This window comes from Corvus cornix, chromosome Z (genome assembly GCF_000738735.6).
Source record: "Corvus cornix cornix isolate S_Up_H32 chromosome Z, ASM73873v5, whole genome shotgun sequence".
Lineage (NCBI taxonomy): Eukaryota > Metazoa > Chordata > Aves > Passeriformes > Corvidae > Corvus > Corvus cornix.
In genome coordinates this window covers 56,081,105-56,097,381 of record NC_046357.1, presented here as the reverse complement: position 1 = coordinate 56,097,381, position 16,277 = coordinate 56,081,105, and the positions used below count along the sequence as shown (strand labels likewise).

Genomic DNA, 16,277 nt, shown 5'->3' with positions numbered 1-16,277 from the left:
TGGTTGTACTTGTATTTCCTGAAGGTTATCTTACTTCTGGAAAGACATGATGGGGGAAAGAGCTGGACACAGAGACATTCATGGTGGAGCTCTTGCAGGAGGAAAGGAAAGCTCCTTTAATTGGGACTCTAAATTACAAGGTAAAGAATGTAACAGACTGGCATAGCACAGGTTGAGCAGAAAGTGGCAGGTTGCAAATCTGCTCCAGATATGAAAAGCAGGCAGCAACAGAAGTCTTAAGTCACTACCTTCTTGTTGGAATAGTTTGCTTTGTTTATTTTTAGACATAAAAGATTTAAGACTGAGTCGCATATACCTATTTGCATATATTTTCTCTTACTGTGTTATTTTTTCTGTTGCTAAATTCAGAGCATCCAGATGCATTTGAGCCAGTCGCAAGCCAGGGAATGTCAAAAAAGCACCAATAAGTGAACACAGAACAGCCAGGAACAATTTGAAGGTTAGTTTAGACACAGGACCCCTAAAAGAAAAGAAAGGAAATAAGCATTTTCTTGGGGAGGAAGTTGGGGGAGTGGGGAGTATCAGAGACTACTTTCAACCCAACAGTATCTAACATTTAATTAAAAAAGCCAACAGTATTCTATAGGCTTCCTCTGGAATACTAACATTACTCAAACCAATCAGAAATTAAAATTTTTAAGGATACTTTCAAAACCCAACCAAGTCACCTATTTATTTCCTAGAAAAACAGAAAACCTAATTTACTGCCTGTGAGATGTTAATTTGTTAGTAGAGAAGAAGAAAAAAAAGAATAATTTTATATTGTAATTAACAACAAATTATATAACAGAAATAACTAAAATAGAATAAATTTAAGGATTGTGTTTTCAAGAGGAACACATGCCTCATAAGTTTACCTGCTCAAAGATAAAACGGGTATTTTATTCTACCATCATCCATTAAAAAGCTCTATCAAACTGTATTACTGCATCTTTTTACAGATTTATCTGAAATGTATGTGTGGCCATTAACATGTCTCTTCCAAGTGATTACTACTGGATATAAAAAAAATTACAGGAAAAATATCCAGGATCAACCAAATCACAGAATTAATTACATAAGTAACAAACACTGCATAACAAAAGAAAAAACCAAACCAAACCCCTCAAACAAACAACTAAAACATCATAGTTACAGTGAAATGTAACTAAGAGATTAAAGAGGAACAAAACCAAATCTAGTGATCCAAAATGAGTTTCAGATTCTTTCTTAACTTATGTCACCTAAACTATCAAGAGACACCATCATTAACTCAGTTGCTGCTAAAAACAGGTAAAGCACTCCTATAGTTTAAAACTAAACAAACATCATGAAAATGAATACAGAAGTTAGTGAACTTGCAATAGCTTAGGAAAGCAGGTTAAAGAAAGGCTAAGAAATACATGGGATTCAGTTACCAGTTTCCCATGAGTTTATTCATAAATTACACTAATCTAGTTTGAGGAAATTTCTGTTCCTCAAAAATAAAGATATGCCATGGCTTCTGCATGATACTTGAGACCTATCAAGCAAGAAATTCAATGTTGTGCTTCCAGTGATGAAATACTCCCAAAATTTTAGCACACACGTATAAGGAACTGTAACAGAAATCCATTTTGCAATATACAAAGGCTGCCTATGACAGTATTTGTGTATTTATGTAACATCGCAAGCTATGGCATGCTCCTTCAGCAGTCCATAAAAAACTTAGATGTCCTGTAGCAAGCAGATGTTTTTGCATGATAGGAACACAGTTACAACCTGAAAACAAGACTGAACAACACAATTTACTCCTAATGCCAATTTTAACACGAACTTTATCTTGTAGGTTTTACACACTCATCCTCTTGCATGCCATAGGAATGACAAAAAAATATTTATCTATTTTAAATAATCCTTGCTGAAGGGAAATACTGTGAAAAAAGTGTTTACACTTTTGAACTATATTTTACGAACTACAATCAAAATGTCAGAAAATATATCCATATTAAAATGAAAACACTAATGCAACTTCAGTTACTTGTTGGTACTTTCAGATTCTTATCATTAATCTCTTTAAACTATTGTAGGGATTATAACCCTGTACAAAAGCAAAACATTCAACACAAATGCTTGCTAAGAAAATCCAAATGGTTCAGTTATAAACTCAGATATAAAGAGACAAGTGTATTTCCAGAAACTTACTGGGATTCCAAACCTTGTTTTTCAAGAAACTGCATAGCACTTTCTGAGAAATTCGAGAATCCTGCAGAGACACATATATTTATTTTATTACAGTACAAATGAAGAATCCCTTTTGTGAAATAAAATGCTGAGCAACAGGTCATCTTTTAAAAAATTTTTCCTATGTCTAGCAGAGCTCTTTCATGTGCTAATTAGTTAGCTACAATACAATAAAACTTGATTAACAACATTTGTAATATTTGGACCCTTCAGGAAGATGAAAAAAGCTAACTTTTAAAATTCTTTTCTGGTAAGGGAGCTACACTTTACTATGAAAGTCAAGAAAGGCTAATCTATAACTGGAAGGTAAATACAATTAACAAAACAAACAACCTAGGCAAAGACTACACTACTTAAGAGAAAGCCAGGAAATTATTCAGGATATTATTTAGAATCCTAATTCCAAAGCAAATTTTCTTAGAATTTCTTACGACTTACATAATTCATTTAAACACAGATTTTATCAAAAACACTGGAAATAATTTTCTTTCAGGTCATGCAATCACTACAGCCATTTCAAACACTGAAGAAAGGAGTTACCTGATTCCAATCCAAACTCTAGATAGTTTTCTGTCACAATGAGTATTGCCATTGCTTTCACAAAGAAGAAAAAACCAAAGGTGACACAGACTGATCTTTCACCTCCGTCCTCAACTTTGAAATAATGGGTAGTCAATGAAAACAGTACCTTACTACACATGAAAAACGTCAAGGAAAATCTAGTTTGTAAAATAACTGTAACCAAGAATGATAAACTTGTATTTCAGTTATCTACACTAGGGCTGTTCTATTGTATGCATTTATTTCTTTTGAAGATAATATGTGTTCAGCCAATTTCAGGTTAAATTACAAAACACATTAAAGCATAATAATCACATAATGGGTAGCCAGGAATACTCTGGAGTAGAATTTTGATCTAGGCTTACTTATAATAAGAAAGAAGACACATGAAAAGACGGAACTTATATTTCTCTCCTTTCAGATAGAGTAACATTGTTTGAAAAAGACCTTTAATATCAAGCCCAGCCATGAACTCAACACCAACAAGTTCAGCACTAAGCCATGTCCTCAAGCACTTCAACTATGCACACATTTGAGACTTTTAGCTATCAAAGAGACTTAAGACAACAGCACATTGAGGCCTATCTAGGAAGGAAAAATCTATCCTGTGTTCACCTTGGAAAAACAAGAGTCAGCCTTAAAACCCATCTAAGATCTGGTATGATATATCAAATCCTTTTATCTAGTCCCACTGCCACAAAGACAAACATTTAAGACATTACCTGCCCTGTTATCAGGGTGTGTTAAAAATATTTATTGAGTATTATTTTTTTACACATTTCTAAATTAATTCTAAAGTGAAACAGATTAGGATAAAGTTTTCGTGATACACTATCAACTCTTATTACTATGAACTGCAGCTCACTATAATTTAAATGGTAGGCAATATATAGTCCAGATTTAAATGAAGTATTTGGAGATCACTCCAGGCATTATGTGATTAAAAAAAAAACAAGAAAAAAATGAAAACCAAGATTTTAAGTGTAATCTGTAACACTTTTATCACCCACTACACAATAACATAGTAGTATTTGCCCACGGGCAAATACAACTATGTTATTGCATTTTTTTAAAAAAAACCATTTTTTGGCTATCTGTTCAGTAAAACATTTGAACAATTATCAGTCTCTCAAGAAACTATGATTATGCAGTATCATAACTGATAATATAATATCATATACCCACTTCAGTGAGCAGCACACATTTAACATACACATTGCTGAATTTCCTGTATATGCAGAGAGATTCTAATATGCACAATGTGGTCTAAGGACAGCATCTAGTAATTCCAATCTCATAGTAATCACCTTCAGATCCCTTCACAATCTACAGAAAGAACTGTTACATTGAAAGGAAGACTTACGTCATCCCAAAGAGAAGTACGTAATAGATCATATAGACTGTGCTCTGGAAAGCCTTGTTTCTCTAAAAACACATGCTTAAACTAAGGCTCTTTTTACAGCTAGGAACATTAATTACAAATGGAAAACACCCTAAAGTTATACAGAGGACTTAATAACAGTTTGTGATCAACAGTCCTAAACTATAATCAGATTTATAACACCCTAGATACTTCATGACTTCAACTATAGGTTGTGCCTGAAGGACTTGGAAAATTCAGTGAGGAACAAGAAACCATACTAACAATAAATTCCAATTATAGTGCAGATTCAGAACTCAATAAATACTTAATGATTATGCAAACTACACATGACTGAAACCCTCTGTTAGTTAAACAATCACTACTGCTTCTATTTTTGGGTTGGAGAAAATTGAAGCATTATGGCTTGCTTCATATCACTTCTTTCCACTGCATGACCTAATACTCAGGATCTACTGAAGGAATAATTTCGGAGTATTCAGTGCTACGATAATAGATTGCCCACACCAGCCCTCCTTTCATTCAGTTTTTTTTTGCCACAAGAGGCATTATAAAATTGTATATATAGCTGTATATAGCTGCAGGCACTGGAGAATTTACGGTAGAATAATAGAGAATTTATACCCTTTTATGAAAATAATTTTATTTTTTGAACTGCTGCGATTTTGGATTTCTTTAATTTTATAGTTCATATGGTTGAAGTGATGAAGATCCATCTTCTGTTCCTACTAAAACACATAAAAACTGTGAATTCACAGAAGCACAGAATATTCTGAGCTGGACAGGATCCATAGGATCATCCAACTCCTGGTCCTGCACAGCACCATCCCCAAGAATCACACCATGTGCCTAGCACCACTGTTCAAATGCTTCTTGAACTCTGTCAGTCTTGGTGCTGTGAGCACTTCCCTGGGGGCCTGTTCCAGTGCCCAGCCACCCTCTGGGTGAAGAACCTTTTCCTGATATCCAGCAAAAACCTCCCCTGACAAAACTTCAGGCCATTTACTTGAGTCCTGTCACTGGCCACCACAGAGAAGAAGAGATCAGTGTCTGTTCCCCTCCGGAGGAAGTTGCAGATTGTGATGGGGTCTCCCCTCAGTCTCCTCCAGGCTGACCAGACCAACCAACCTCAGTCACTCCTCATACGGCTTCCCCTCCAGAACCTTCACCATCCTTGTGGCCTCCTTTAGATGCTCTCTAACACCTGAATGTCTTTCTTAGGACAATACCATACCATCCCTTGCCTGGCTGGCGATGCTGGCTCCTCCTGGCTGACTCACATTCAACTTTCTGTCAACCAGCAGCTCCAGGTTCTTTTCCATGGCACTGCTTTCCAGACTCCTGCTCCCTAGTCTGCCCATACATTCAGGGCTGCCCCATCCCAGGTGCAGAATCCAGCACTTTCCCTTGTTGAACTTCATATCGTTGGTGATTGCCCACATCCCTAATTTGTCAAGGTTTCTCTGCAGGGCCACCTTGACTTCAAGGGAGTCAACAGCTCCTCCCAGTTTTCTACCATCTGCAAACTTGCTTTGTATCCTTAGTACAACTTATCACCTCTTAACACACAGGCATGAAACAGAGGAAGCACTTGTCAGCAAAACTCAAAATTGTTCTATATTTAACTTTGACATATCATATTGACTGCTTTCTGTTGAAAATATTGAGGCAACCAGATTTTTCTGAATCATCCAATATCATAGAATCACTTCTGGTCTTGACATACTGAGTTAGTGATTAGTTGAGTAAGTTTTAAGTATTCTCTGCATCCCAAAGGTCTGATGTCACAACATATGAATGAACTTCTTCTGAAATCTCCTCTGACTAGGTTCCAGTGACCACTAGAATTGTTATCAATACCTCTGTATTCTACCTCCTTCACCTGAAAAGCTGTAATGCCTGGAATAAGTTATGTTAATATATTTATGGAGATGTTTAGGCTAATATAAAGTTTAAACTGTGCTTCCTGTTACTGCATCCTTCTACGTGGCCACTAACTCCTCATACAGGTACTAAGCACAGACTCTAACAGCTACTTGCACATTCACACTACTGAGACAAAAATCTTGCACTGACAGGCAACTTAACCCTTTTTTGAAGTTTTGCCCTGAACTGATGACCAAATGAAAGCAATGACAGGACAGTGTTCAAAACCATGGTAAGAAAATATTACTGCAGTGGATATTCCTACAATATATAATTCTCAACTCTGTTTCACCTAGAATTGTAATTACTGTTGTGTTATTTAAATTGACTACTCCTGAGATAGGAGAGATGAAGCAAACAGGGCATTGTCAGCAATAAACCTAAGAGTACATTGTGGCTTTAGTATTATAAGCTTGTTTTTCCATTAGTTCTATTAAACTCCCCCTCATCCTCAAAACAGGAGTGAAAGGTGTTGGCTATCACTTCTGATTTTTGAAGCAGTAGCTGCGTCTTCTTCCTTCTGCAAAGATTAAACTAAAATTCCTGACTTCACACAAAAAGTAAAACAAAAGATGTGCAGTAACAACTATACATTACCTATACTACAGCTATAATACAATTAAAAGGTGTGCAAGAGCCAGACACCGATTTTCTTGTCACAGAAGACTACAAAATCCACCTTCTGGACCATGGATCTGTTCACTGACATGTCAAAGGAGAAATACCTGATCTGGCAGCAAGCTACTGACAGACTTTTTTCCAAATGGGAGTTGACTCTCTCTTCCAGCAAGTTTTTATATATTGCAAGCAAAAATTATGGAAAAATTCTATCATTTATACTTCAGTCTACTTAGAAAATAATTCCTGTCCATACCATAAAGGCAGCACACATTTTAATAACTATCAAAGACAGACAAGCAGTAAGCATACTCAGAACTCTTAGTCAAATGTAACCAAACATTAGAGTTCAAGGTTTTACGTAACACCACCAGCTACTGTTAGTATTACAAACCAACTGAACAAAGCACAGCACATTAAGAATCTCTAACAAAGAACTAGCATTTATACAGAGGAAATAATTTTGAATGTTCAAGAGGTTTATCAACTGTAATTTAGCACTTCATCTGTTCTCAGCTGCTGAAGGAGCAGAGGAGCTGTAGCAAATCACTTTCCAGTTCACCTTTCCATAATCTGCACTCTTACAAGCCTTTTTTTCAATTCCACTGCTTTATCCCCTATCATATCTTTAAAATGCAACTTTCCTCCCTAAAATGTGTGTCTGGATTGGTTTGAGGAAAACAGTTAACTACCATGCAAGCATCTATGTCTGACACTGCCTTCTTTGTAAAAAAAAAAAAATTAACTGCCTTCTTCATAACAAAACAAACATTTTATGCTTTGATATTGCCTGTTTCCTAAATACTCCACTTCCATTTCCTTCAGTTTGAGAGGTGAGTTTAGCTCTTCACAGAGCTGTTCTTACAACTGTCTACATAACTTATTTTCTGTAAGAATGCCCTGAATTTATTTTAAAATTATGAATTCATGCACATATTTTTGCAATAAACTAGTATACACATCACTGTACTATTCTGTTCAGGAACTATGAGATTAAACATACTGAAAACAAAAAACGTGCAATAAATTTCCAAACGTCTCCAAAAGCTGGACTTTCTGTACACATAACTATTTCTGACTGCCAAACTGAGCAAAATCAAGTTAGTTTAGAACCACTACATACTACAGATGAGCACTAACTGTATTTGCATATATGTATTTTTCTCCTAAATGGTCTGGTATTGATGTTAACAAGCTAATGACACCAGCATTTACAAAGACCATGTACAGCATATACATTATCCAACAATGGCACTAGCTTACAGGATCCTTTTACCAAATGCTAAATATTTCTGTATCCTGTCCATCAGTGGCACACAGATTTATATGAATTGCAGAATGATGTAAACTATTTTAAAACACGCAGAGGGATTCAAGAAAACAGAAAAGGATACACTGCAAAAGCCAAGACAAGCAGACACCACACTATGCTGATATTCATTTCTTGTGAGGGCTTCATAATGCTGTAATAGGCTTCTGTCACCACATACACAACTGTAGCTGCAACAGTGAAATCCACCAACCACTGATATTCTGGAAAGTAATGCAATGCTGAAAAATACAAAGTTTGTGAATGTTAAAGGTATGTTTTAAGGCAGTTACTGATGTATATAGAATGGAGTAGCAATTAAAAGAGGTTTTGAATTGTGTATTAAGTGTATTGAAGTTTAGGTAGACCCAGATCAACCACATAAAACTCAACAAATGTGAAAAAGTCACTCAACAACGTGAACTTCATTCTTCACTTCTGTCATCCAATATGTGATTTCTACTCAAATTTATAAGGCTACAAGGTTTTACTATTCTATCACCTCAGTTTTTATAACATCCTAAATCCAAAAAGCATACTTAATTTAGATTTCACAACACAGAGAGTAAACAGTTTTCCAGTTGAGTCCATCTGCAAATCCAGGTAAGAGAGGTTTTTTGACCTCTAGTTAAAGACTAAAAGCTCACTGGCTATCATTTATTATATTACAAATAAACACTTCTTTTTATTTTAAAAAACCCACCATCTAAAATACTGATGGTTTGCTCTTCGAGATTTTGTTAATACATTCTATAAAGCAATAATCATTGTGTAAACTTCACTGTAAAAATTCTGTGGATTATACTGTGTTGCATACAGGCTGGATGTTATGGAGAGAGTTTCCACAGGTGCTGGAAACTGCAAAGAACAATTTGTGACAACACAAATGGTCCCTCCCAAACACCTTCCCTACATTTACACAGTTTGAAAGTGAGAAAACATTACTGAATGTTTGACTTGACTACAAGCTACCTGCTAGCAAAGATATTAAATTTGGCAACCTTAGGTATTTCCAAGTCCTACACTTATTTTGAAATAACAATCTGGTTAGATTCCCCAAAAAACTGTATATATTACATTTTAAACACAGTAAACCCTATCCTGTATCACTCAGGTTAACAATTAAATGCTATAGTTTAATGAAAGTAACACTAGTTGAAACTTGTGAATGCTCTATTTATGCGCCAGCTTCAAAAACATCATTTCTGTTACACAAACACTGTCACCCACAATTTAAGCCAAGAAGTCTCCTGCATAGGAATATGCATCCTTTCTTTCTATACTTATCCAGAGAACACACAAATATAAAAACATAGGTAGGAAAAAAATACGTATCACATACATACCCATGTATGAATTTCCTGTAACAGAATGACTGATGATGATGAAGTAACCAAAAATTACCATCTAAAAAAATCCAGTACCTTCTAAAACACTTCATGCTGTATATTTCTGTACTGTCACTTGCCATTTTTAAGCATTTTACCTGAATGCTTCAGATGTGTGGTTGAAAGGTCTTAGGTTCCAATGCTGAAGCACATTTCCTATTTTAGATGATCATAAAGTATATGGCTTGATGTCTGAGAATTGTTACTTTCTTGTACAAAGCTAAAAACTCTACTTTGAATAGACTATGATGTGATTCTTCTGGTGTCATCTCATATTGCTATGGGAGCCTGATACAATAGTTGTGGTTTATGCTGGATTTCACCTACTTATCCCCTTCCACAACACTGCTATTAAAATGTCACCCATGGAACACGAAAGGAGACTGAAGCCCTACTGCCTGCTTTCTGATTTACAACCAGTTTTGCTTCTATTCATTCACTGTCTACAAAAAAGATATTTTAGCATTCATCACAAATAAACACTTCATAGACTCAGGATATATTGGAAATAATATATTACTCTTTGCATCCTCTTACCAATAGTGTCCCTTTCTGTTACAGATTTTGTTTCCAGATGAAGATCAATATCTTTTGGAATGGTTAAGGGTTTGTTTTCAATATGACCATTATATTTTCTGTAAAATAAATAAATAAATAAATAGGTAGCACAAGCATGGATGAAACAAAATAGAATTTTTCAATATATAATGACATTTCACATTCAAGAAAAATGCAGACTGCTTTTTTTTTTCCAAATACGAATATTTTTATGTCTCTAGCTAAAAGTAGTGCTTCAAGTTCAAATCTTGGAAAACAATCAGGTATGTTAATGGCTTCCAGCTATAACCTGACAGACTCTGACATCCTATTGTGGTATGGGTTTAAATGGGTTCCAGATGCTTTAATCTGAGCATCTGTTGAGTCAAGATCCAGGGGACAGTATTTATTTCAGCCCACTGATTTTTTCTATTCAGAGCTACAGGGTGTTCCCAAGGTCAAGAAAAGAAAAGAAATCTTGCATTAGTCCTTCTCGTCACAACAAGCAAGTACATCACATGAGCTGAACTAACCCAGATCCTTGAAAGGTCCAGCCAACCAGCCATCAAGCAAAGGCAATTAAAGTTATCTTTCTAATCTAAAAAGGCATGTATTTAGAGCAAAAGGCGTTTTTCATCTGGAGCTCTCAAACTACACCAGTATCATGATCTTTGCTTCCCTGAAATTAAGTCACACTAGTAGACTTCAATAAAAAACCCAGCACGCTCTTAAAAAAAAAAAAAATTAAAAAGATCGAATGGTGTTCTGTTAGATTAAAAAATCAAACCTAAAACTTAAAACCTCTGAAAGGCTAGAAGGAAACAACAGACTGCCACATTTTAGAATACCACCTCTGAAATTAGAAAAGGGGAGGTGGATTTTCCATAGAAAAACAAATTATTTGGGTATAATAATTAAAAAGAAATCCAATCAATCATGAACTTCGTTTTCAGGAATTTTTTCATTTTAGCTCATATGTGAGATGAAAATACAAGCAGAAAACATTAATAAAATTTTTCAGATTATATTAATGCTTAGAATAACCTGAAACACAAGAATTTTAATGGACAAACTAAAGATAGGAATCTTAAGCATTACTCAAAAAATTCAGTTGAGCAAATATACACAAGAAATTCCAAACACTGCCCAAGGACTAGACTACCTGCAAGCTCCTGTGTACTTCCCTGCCCTTAGCTGTACTCCTGATTATTCTCCTATTGCCTGTATCCAGGAGTACTGTCATCTTGAGTGAGATGCACATTTTGACAACAGAAGTCATTTCAGATCAACAAAACTTGGTGTTCCTACACTTTAATTATCCCAGAGGCTCCACAATCCAAGAGGCACAGACAGAATATATCCAGCATCATTGAATGCTTTAATTCAAAGTAATTCAAAGTAGCTGTGGACCTTTTCATTAGCCTAACAATTTCATACAATACAAACTATTCTGAAGCAGAAAACCTGCCTAATATTCATGTGCTATTAAACCCTACAGCATAAGATACTGAAGTGCAATATGCACTGAATAAAATTAACTAAAATTTCACACTACAGCTGTTTCTAAGGCTAATTTTCAAGCAAGCTCCTTGTATCTCCTTTAATCATTTATCTCTAAATTAGTTCAGACTGACAGTGTATTTAAGGAGCAGGTATTACACTTTGAAAGACTATGGGCTTGACGAAGCAGATTCTTTATCTTGGAAAGACATGGGGAGTACTAAACAGATGCCTCTATTTCTCCTACACAGTCTCTTTCACATCTCCTTGTTGAGATGACTCACAATATGTACATTCCATTTTGTGCAACCTAAATCAATAAATCCAAACCAACTCAACAGGAACAATTCCCAGTTCACTACGGTTCTTCTTGAGCAAGAGTAGCTTCTTTCAAGGACACAGAGCATTAAAAAAAAAAAATTTATTATTCATTCAGCTGTTAAACAAGCAAAGCAAAGCAAACGTTATTTAAGCCTCCACATTACCGTTTTAGTTTCTTCGAAGTTTTATATTGCCCTGTGATTAACATTCATCCTGGTACAATCACCTACTACTACTATTGCAAAAGACTGGCAAGGCTGAGGAAAGGCAGTAAGAGTACAATTGTTAAAGTACTATTATTATTTGGCAGTGCAGTTGTGTTTTCCAGTTTAAAGCTCCTACAGGTGGACTTAAACTTATAATTACATAATTGAAGTTATTTTATGTATGAATAAACACCACTGGTTAAATGAATAATTATAAATTGTAATCTTATGCACAATTTTTGTCTGATTTTTGTCACAGAAAACTGTTAAGATAAAACAAGATTCTTAGTTTCAAGGAATGTTGCAAAAAAAAAAAAAAAAAAAAAAATCACTACTTTACAAGGAACAACTTAACCCAGAGAATCGTGGTGAATGATACTGCATCCAGTTGGCAGCTGGTCACTAAGAGTGCTCCACAAGACTCAGTATTGGGCCCCATCCTGTTCAAGGTCTTTATATGTTGCAAAATTATTAAAGGATCAGGGGCATGGATCATTGATAGAATTATGCGATCAATAAAAGAACTGTACAAGCAAGAGCCTGCAAGCAAAAGGCCTGTGTGAGAAAAACTCTGCATGAGAAAAATCCCTGTGTGAGAAACAGGCCTGGGAAACAAAAAGGGAGTTTTGAAGCGATGCAGCTGTGGAGATAAGACCCGGAGGGAAGAGGGTGAACTCTGAATTCTTTTAATCATAACATAACTGTAGAAGCTTGCCAATGTAAGTCCAATTACGTAGAAGTAGAAATGCGCTTTGATAAGTTTTAAGCCACTTAAGAGTTAACAAGCTGGTATACTATATAAGTGCCTCTGGATTGCTAATAAACGGAGCTTGCTTTTATCAACCGTATTGGTTTGGACTGCAATTCCTCCCCCCGCCGGAGTCCACAGACCCTTTTCTTTCCAACATTTGGCGCCCGAACAGGGACTCGGACTGGGACTGGGATTTCGTTTTCTTGACTACGGTGGGAAACTGACGTGGCCCCGATAAAGCGGCGATTGGGGGGCAAAAGATCAACACCTGCAGGCAAATGTCTGATCCGTGCCTGGACTGACCTGACATCAGGGGTCCGCCAAATCAGCTGACAAGGGCCAAACCTGGAAGGCCGCACGACCCTGACAGCAGGAACAGCAGTAAGACGCGGATTTTGCGGTTAGACGCAGTTATTGTGGTGGGACACAGTGAGGTAGGACACAGATATGGAAATAGAGGTGGCCCTTGGTTTACGCTTTTTAGAAAAGTGGGGACTTAAAGAAGTACACCTTTATAAGGAACTAGCTGATCCAAGACCGTTTAAAAAGAAAGCTAAAGAAACAAAAGCTCTCAAATTCACCTGGAGAGCAGTAACTGGCACTCTCGCAGAAATAAAAACAGAAAAGATAGTGGCCGCAGCCGCCATAGAGACTTTAGAGAGTGGCAGCACTGGCTGCAGCAGCTCCGGGAAAGAAACAGACGGGGGTCTTACAGAGCGGCGGGCAGAGACCAGAGTGGAGCCCAGGGTAGCACGGTCCTTCGGGCTGGCCGCAAGAAAACCAGTTAAAAACACAGCAGCACCTGTCCGCTCACTGCAGGAGCTGCTAAACTCGGCAGAGCCGGATGTTACCCCTCCGACGGCCGAGAGAGAAATGGCCGTGAACACAGAAGCAGAGCCACCGAACCCAGGGGGCGGGGCGTAGGCGGGCCAAGGAGACACAGGCAGTCCGGGTGCCCAGCCAAAAGCGGCAGAGCAGCCCAGAGGTCCTAAAACCCGGCCAAAAGCGGCAGAGAGCAACCTCCCCCGCCGAACAGCGGAACATCTGGCAGCTACGTAGCTTCTGTGGTTTCGTCGCCTGCAAAGCCAAAGCCGGCTGGGGCTGCTGGGGGTCAGCCCCAAAAGAGGGAGAAACACCAACAAATGATACAAGAAGTAATCAAAAAGCTTGCTGACTTATCTACACGAAGCATTTTGCAGTTTATCTTTACAGCAGATGTCCTGTGTCCGAATGATCGCATCAGGCCTGCAATGCTGCAGAATGACCTGCAACAAGAGGGACAAGTCATGGCTGCATCACTAACCAGAGAGGTGCCCAGCAAGTGGTGCTGTACTACAGGACCCCAAAACAAGAAGGAGCAGTCAGCATCAGCTCCTGAGGAAAGTGACGCCACTACCATAACAGCTGGAACTCTGAGACCTGTCCCGAGGAGCCTTGGGAGAGGCTACAGACTGAGTGAAGGAGCTGAGGACTTGCCAGATCCACCACTCTCCGTAGCAGGAGAAATAGCAAGACTCTGGGGTGAATGTAACAGCTGCCCTAGGTGGTTGCTAGTGACTTGTGGTGGGTGTTGGGGAACCCTCTCCAAAGACAAAACTAAAAAGGAGAGTTGCATAAATTTTTGGATATAACACCAAAACACAGAAGTAAAGTAAAAAATTGTTTTTTAACTGTCTTGAAACAAGAACATTAGCAGACATTTTCAATCAGCTGTCTGCCCATTTAGAGCAAGTGAAAACAGTCAATTTAACTAGCATTTATGTTTTTACCTGGTACTTTAGCAGCCAGGGCTCACGCTATTTTGCATAAACTTGCTTTCTGGGAGAGGAATAAGTTTAATATAACTTCGCAATTTTGCATAAACTTGCTTGCTGGGAGAGGGATAAGTTTAATATAACCTTGCAAATGCTTAATGAGTTAAGTGTAAATGTTACTAGTGTTAGACATACAGTATTATAAAATTAAGTAGCCATTGATTTTCTATTAGCTCACAGCCATAGCTGTGGAAAGTTCCAAGGTATGTGCCGTATAAATCTAACTACCTTGTCCTAATTCACAAGCAGATAAGTAAGTTACATCAATTAACCACACAATTACAGAAAGAAGATGGTTTCAGCTTAGAAAGATGGTTAAAGTTTCTACGTTTAAAATCATGGCTAGTTTTATTTGTGTGGCATTTGATTACTGTAGGACTAGGAATATTATTAATAATAGTGTGTTTACCTTGCCTACGCCAGTGCTTGCGGAAGATAACATACAAAGTCACTACATCTGTGACCCATCAAGTATTGCTTGTACAAAAAGAAAAAGGGGGAATTCGCTGCAAAATTATTAAAGGATCAGGGGCATGGATCATTGATAGAATTATACGATCAATAAAAGAACTGTACAAGCAAGAGCCTGCAAGCAAAAGGCCTGTGTGAGAAAAACTCTGCATGAGAAAAATCCCTGTGTGAGAAACAGGCCTGGGAAACAAAAAGGGAGTTTTGAAGCGATGCAGCTGTGGAGATAAGACCCGGAGGGAAGAGGGTGAACTCTGAATTCTTTTAATCATAACATAACTGTAGAAGCTTGCCAATGTAAGTCCAATTATGTAGAAGTAAAAATGCGCTTTGATAAGTTTTAAGCCACTTAAGAGTTAACAAGCTGGTATACTATATAAGTGCCTCTGGATTGCTAATAAAAGGAGCTTGCTTTTATCAACCATATTGGTTTGGACTGCAATTCCTCCCCCCGCTGGAGTCCACGGACCTTTTTTCCCAACATTTATAGATCATGTGGACCAGGGGATGGAGGGCACCCTCTGTAAATTTGAAAACACTAAGCTGGATGGGAGTGTTGATCTCCCAGAGGGCAGAAGGCTCTGCAGAGGGATCTGGACAGGCTGGATTGATTAATGGGCTGACACCAGTGGCATGAGGTTCAACAAGAAAGACCAAGTGCTAGGTCCTATACTTGAGTCACAACAACCCCATGCAGTGCTACAGGCTGGGGTAGAGTCACTTGAAAACTGCCCAGCAGAAGAGGATCTGGGGGTGCTGGTTAACAGTGGCTGAACTTGAGCCAGCACGGGCCTAGGGGCCAAGAAGACCAAGGACATCCTTGCTTGTGTCAGACATAGTGTGGGCAGCAGGACCAGGGCAGCGACTCTACCCTCTACTCAGTACTGCTGAGGTCACACCTCAAATCCTGTCTTTAGTTTTGGGCCCCTTCACAACCAGAAAGACATTGAGGTACTTGAGCAAGTCCAGAGAAGGGCCATGGAACTGGGGAAGGGTCTGGAGTACAAGTTTGATAAGAAGAGGCTGAAGAAGCTGGGGAGGCTCAGCCCGGAGAAAAGGAGGCTCACGGGTGTCATACATGAAATCCCTAATTGTGTTTCGTCTTTGCATATTAAGTGTTTTAATTAATTAATTCTGAGTTAAGTATTTTTAAATTGAATGTTAAAATTAACCCATCAGCCCAGGTACAAAAATCAAGTTCCATTATCAATATTTTCAATTGTTCAAAGTAGTTTATTAAAAGAGTTGCATTATTCCCAGTTAAAAATCCCCAT

General features: G+C 37.7%; 1 protein-coding gene across 4 annotated transcripts in view; it reads right to left on the bottom strand.

The window, feature by feature from the left end:
- The window catches only part of TMEM161B (transmembrane protein 161B), a 46,461-nt gene that overhangs the window by 15,412 nt on the left and 14,772 nt on the right, over positions 1–16,277 (bottom strand). For 2 of the 4 annotated variants that reach the window (XM_039566816.1, XM_019281910.3), the window contains exons 4-9: positions 13,897–13,986; positions 9,944–10,041; positions 8,104–8,260; positions 2,764–2,915; positions 2,185–2,245; positions 341–481 (exon numbers count right to left, since the gene is read on the bottom strand). In XM_039566816.1, coding sequence (XP_039422750.1) covers positions 341–481; positions 2,185–2,245; positions 2,764–2,915; positions 8,104–8,260; positions 9,944–10,041; positions 13,897–13,986 — 699 coding nt within the window. The remainder of the gene's footprint in view (positions 1–340; positions 482–2,184; positions 2,246–2,763; positions 2,916–8,103; positions 8,261–9,943; positions 10,042–13,896; positions 13,987–16,277) is intronic. The other 2 variants (XM_039566818.1, XM_039566817.1) reach the window with 2 other exon arrangements.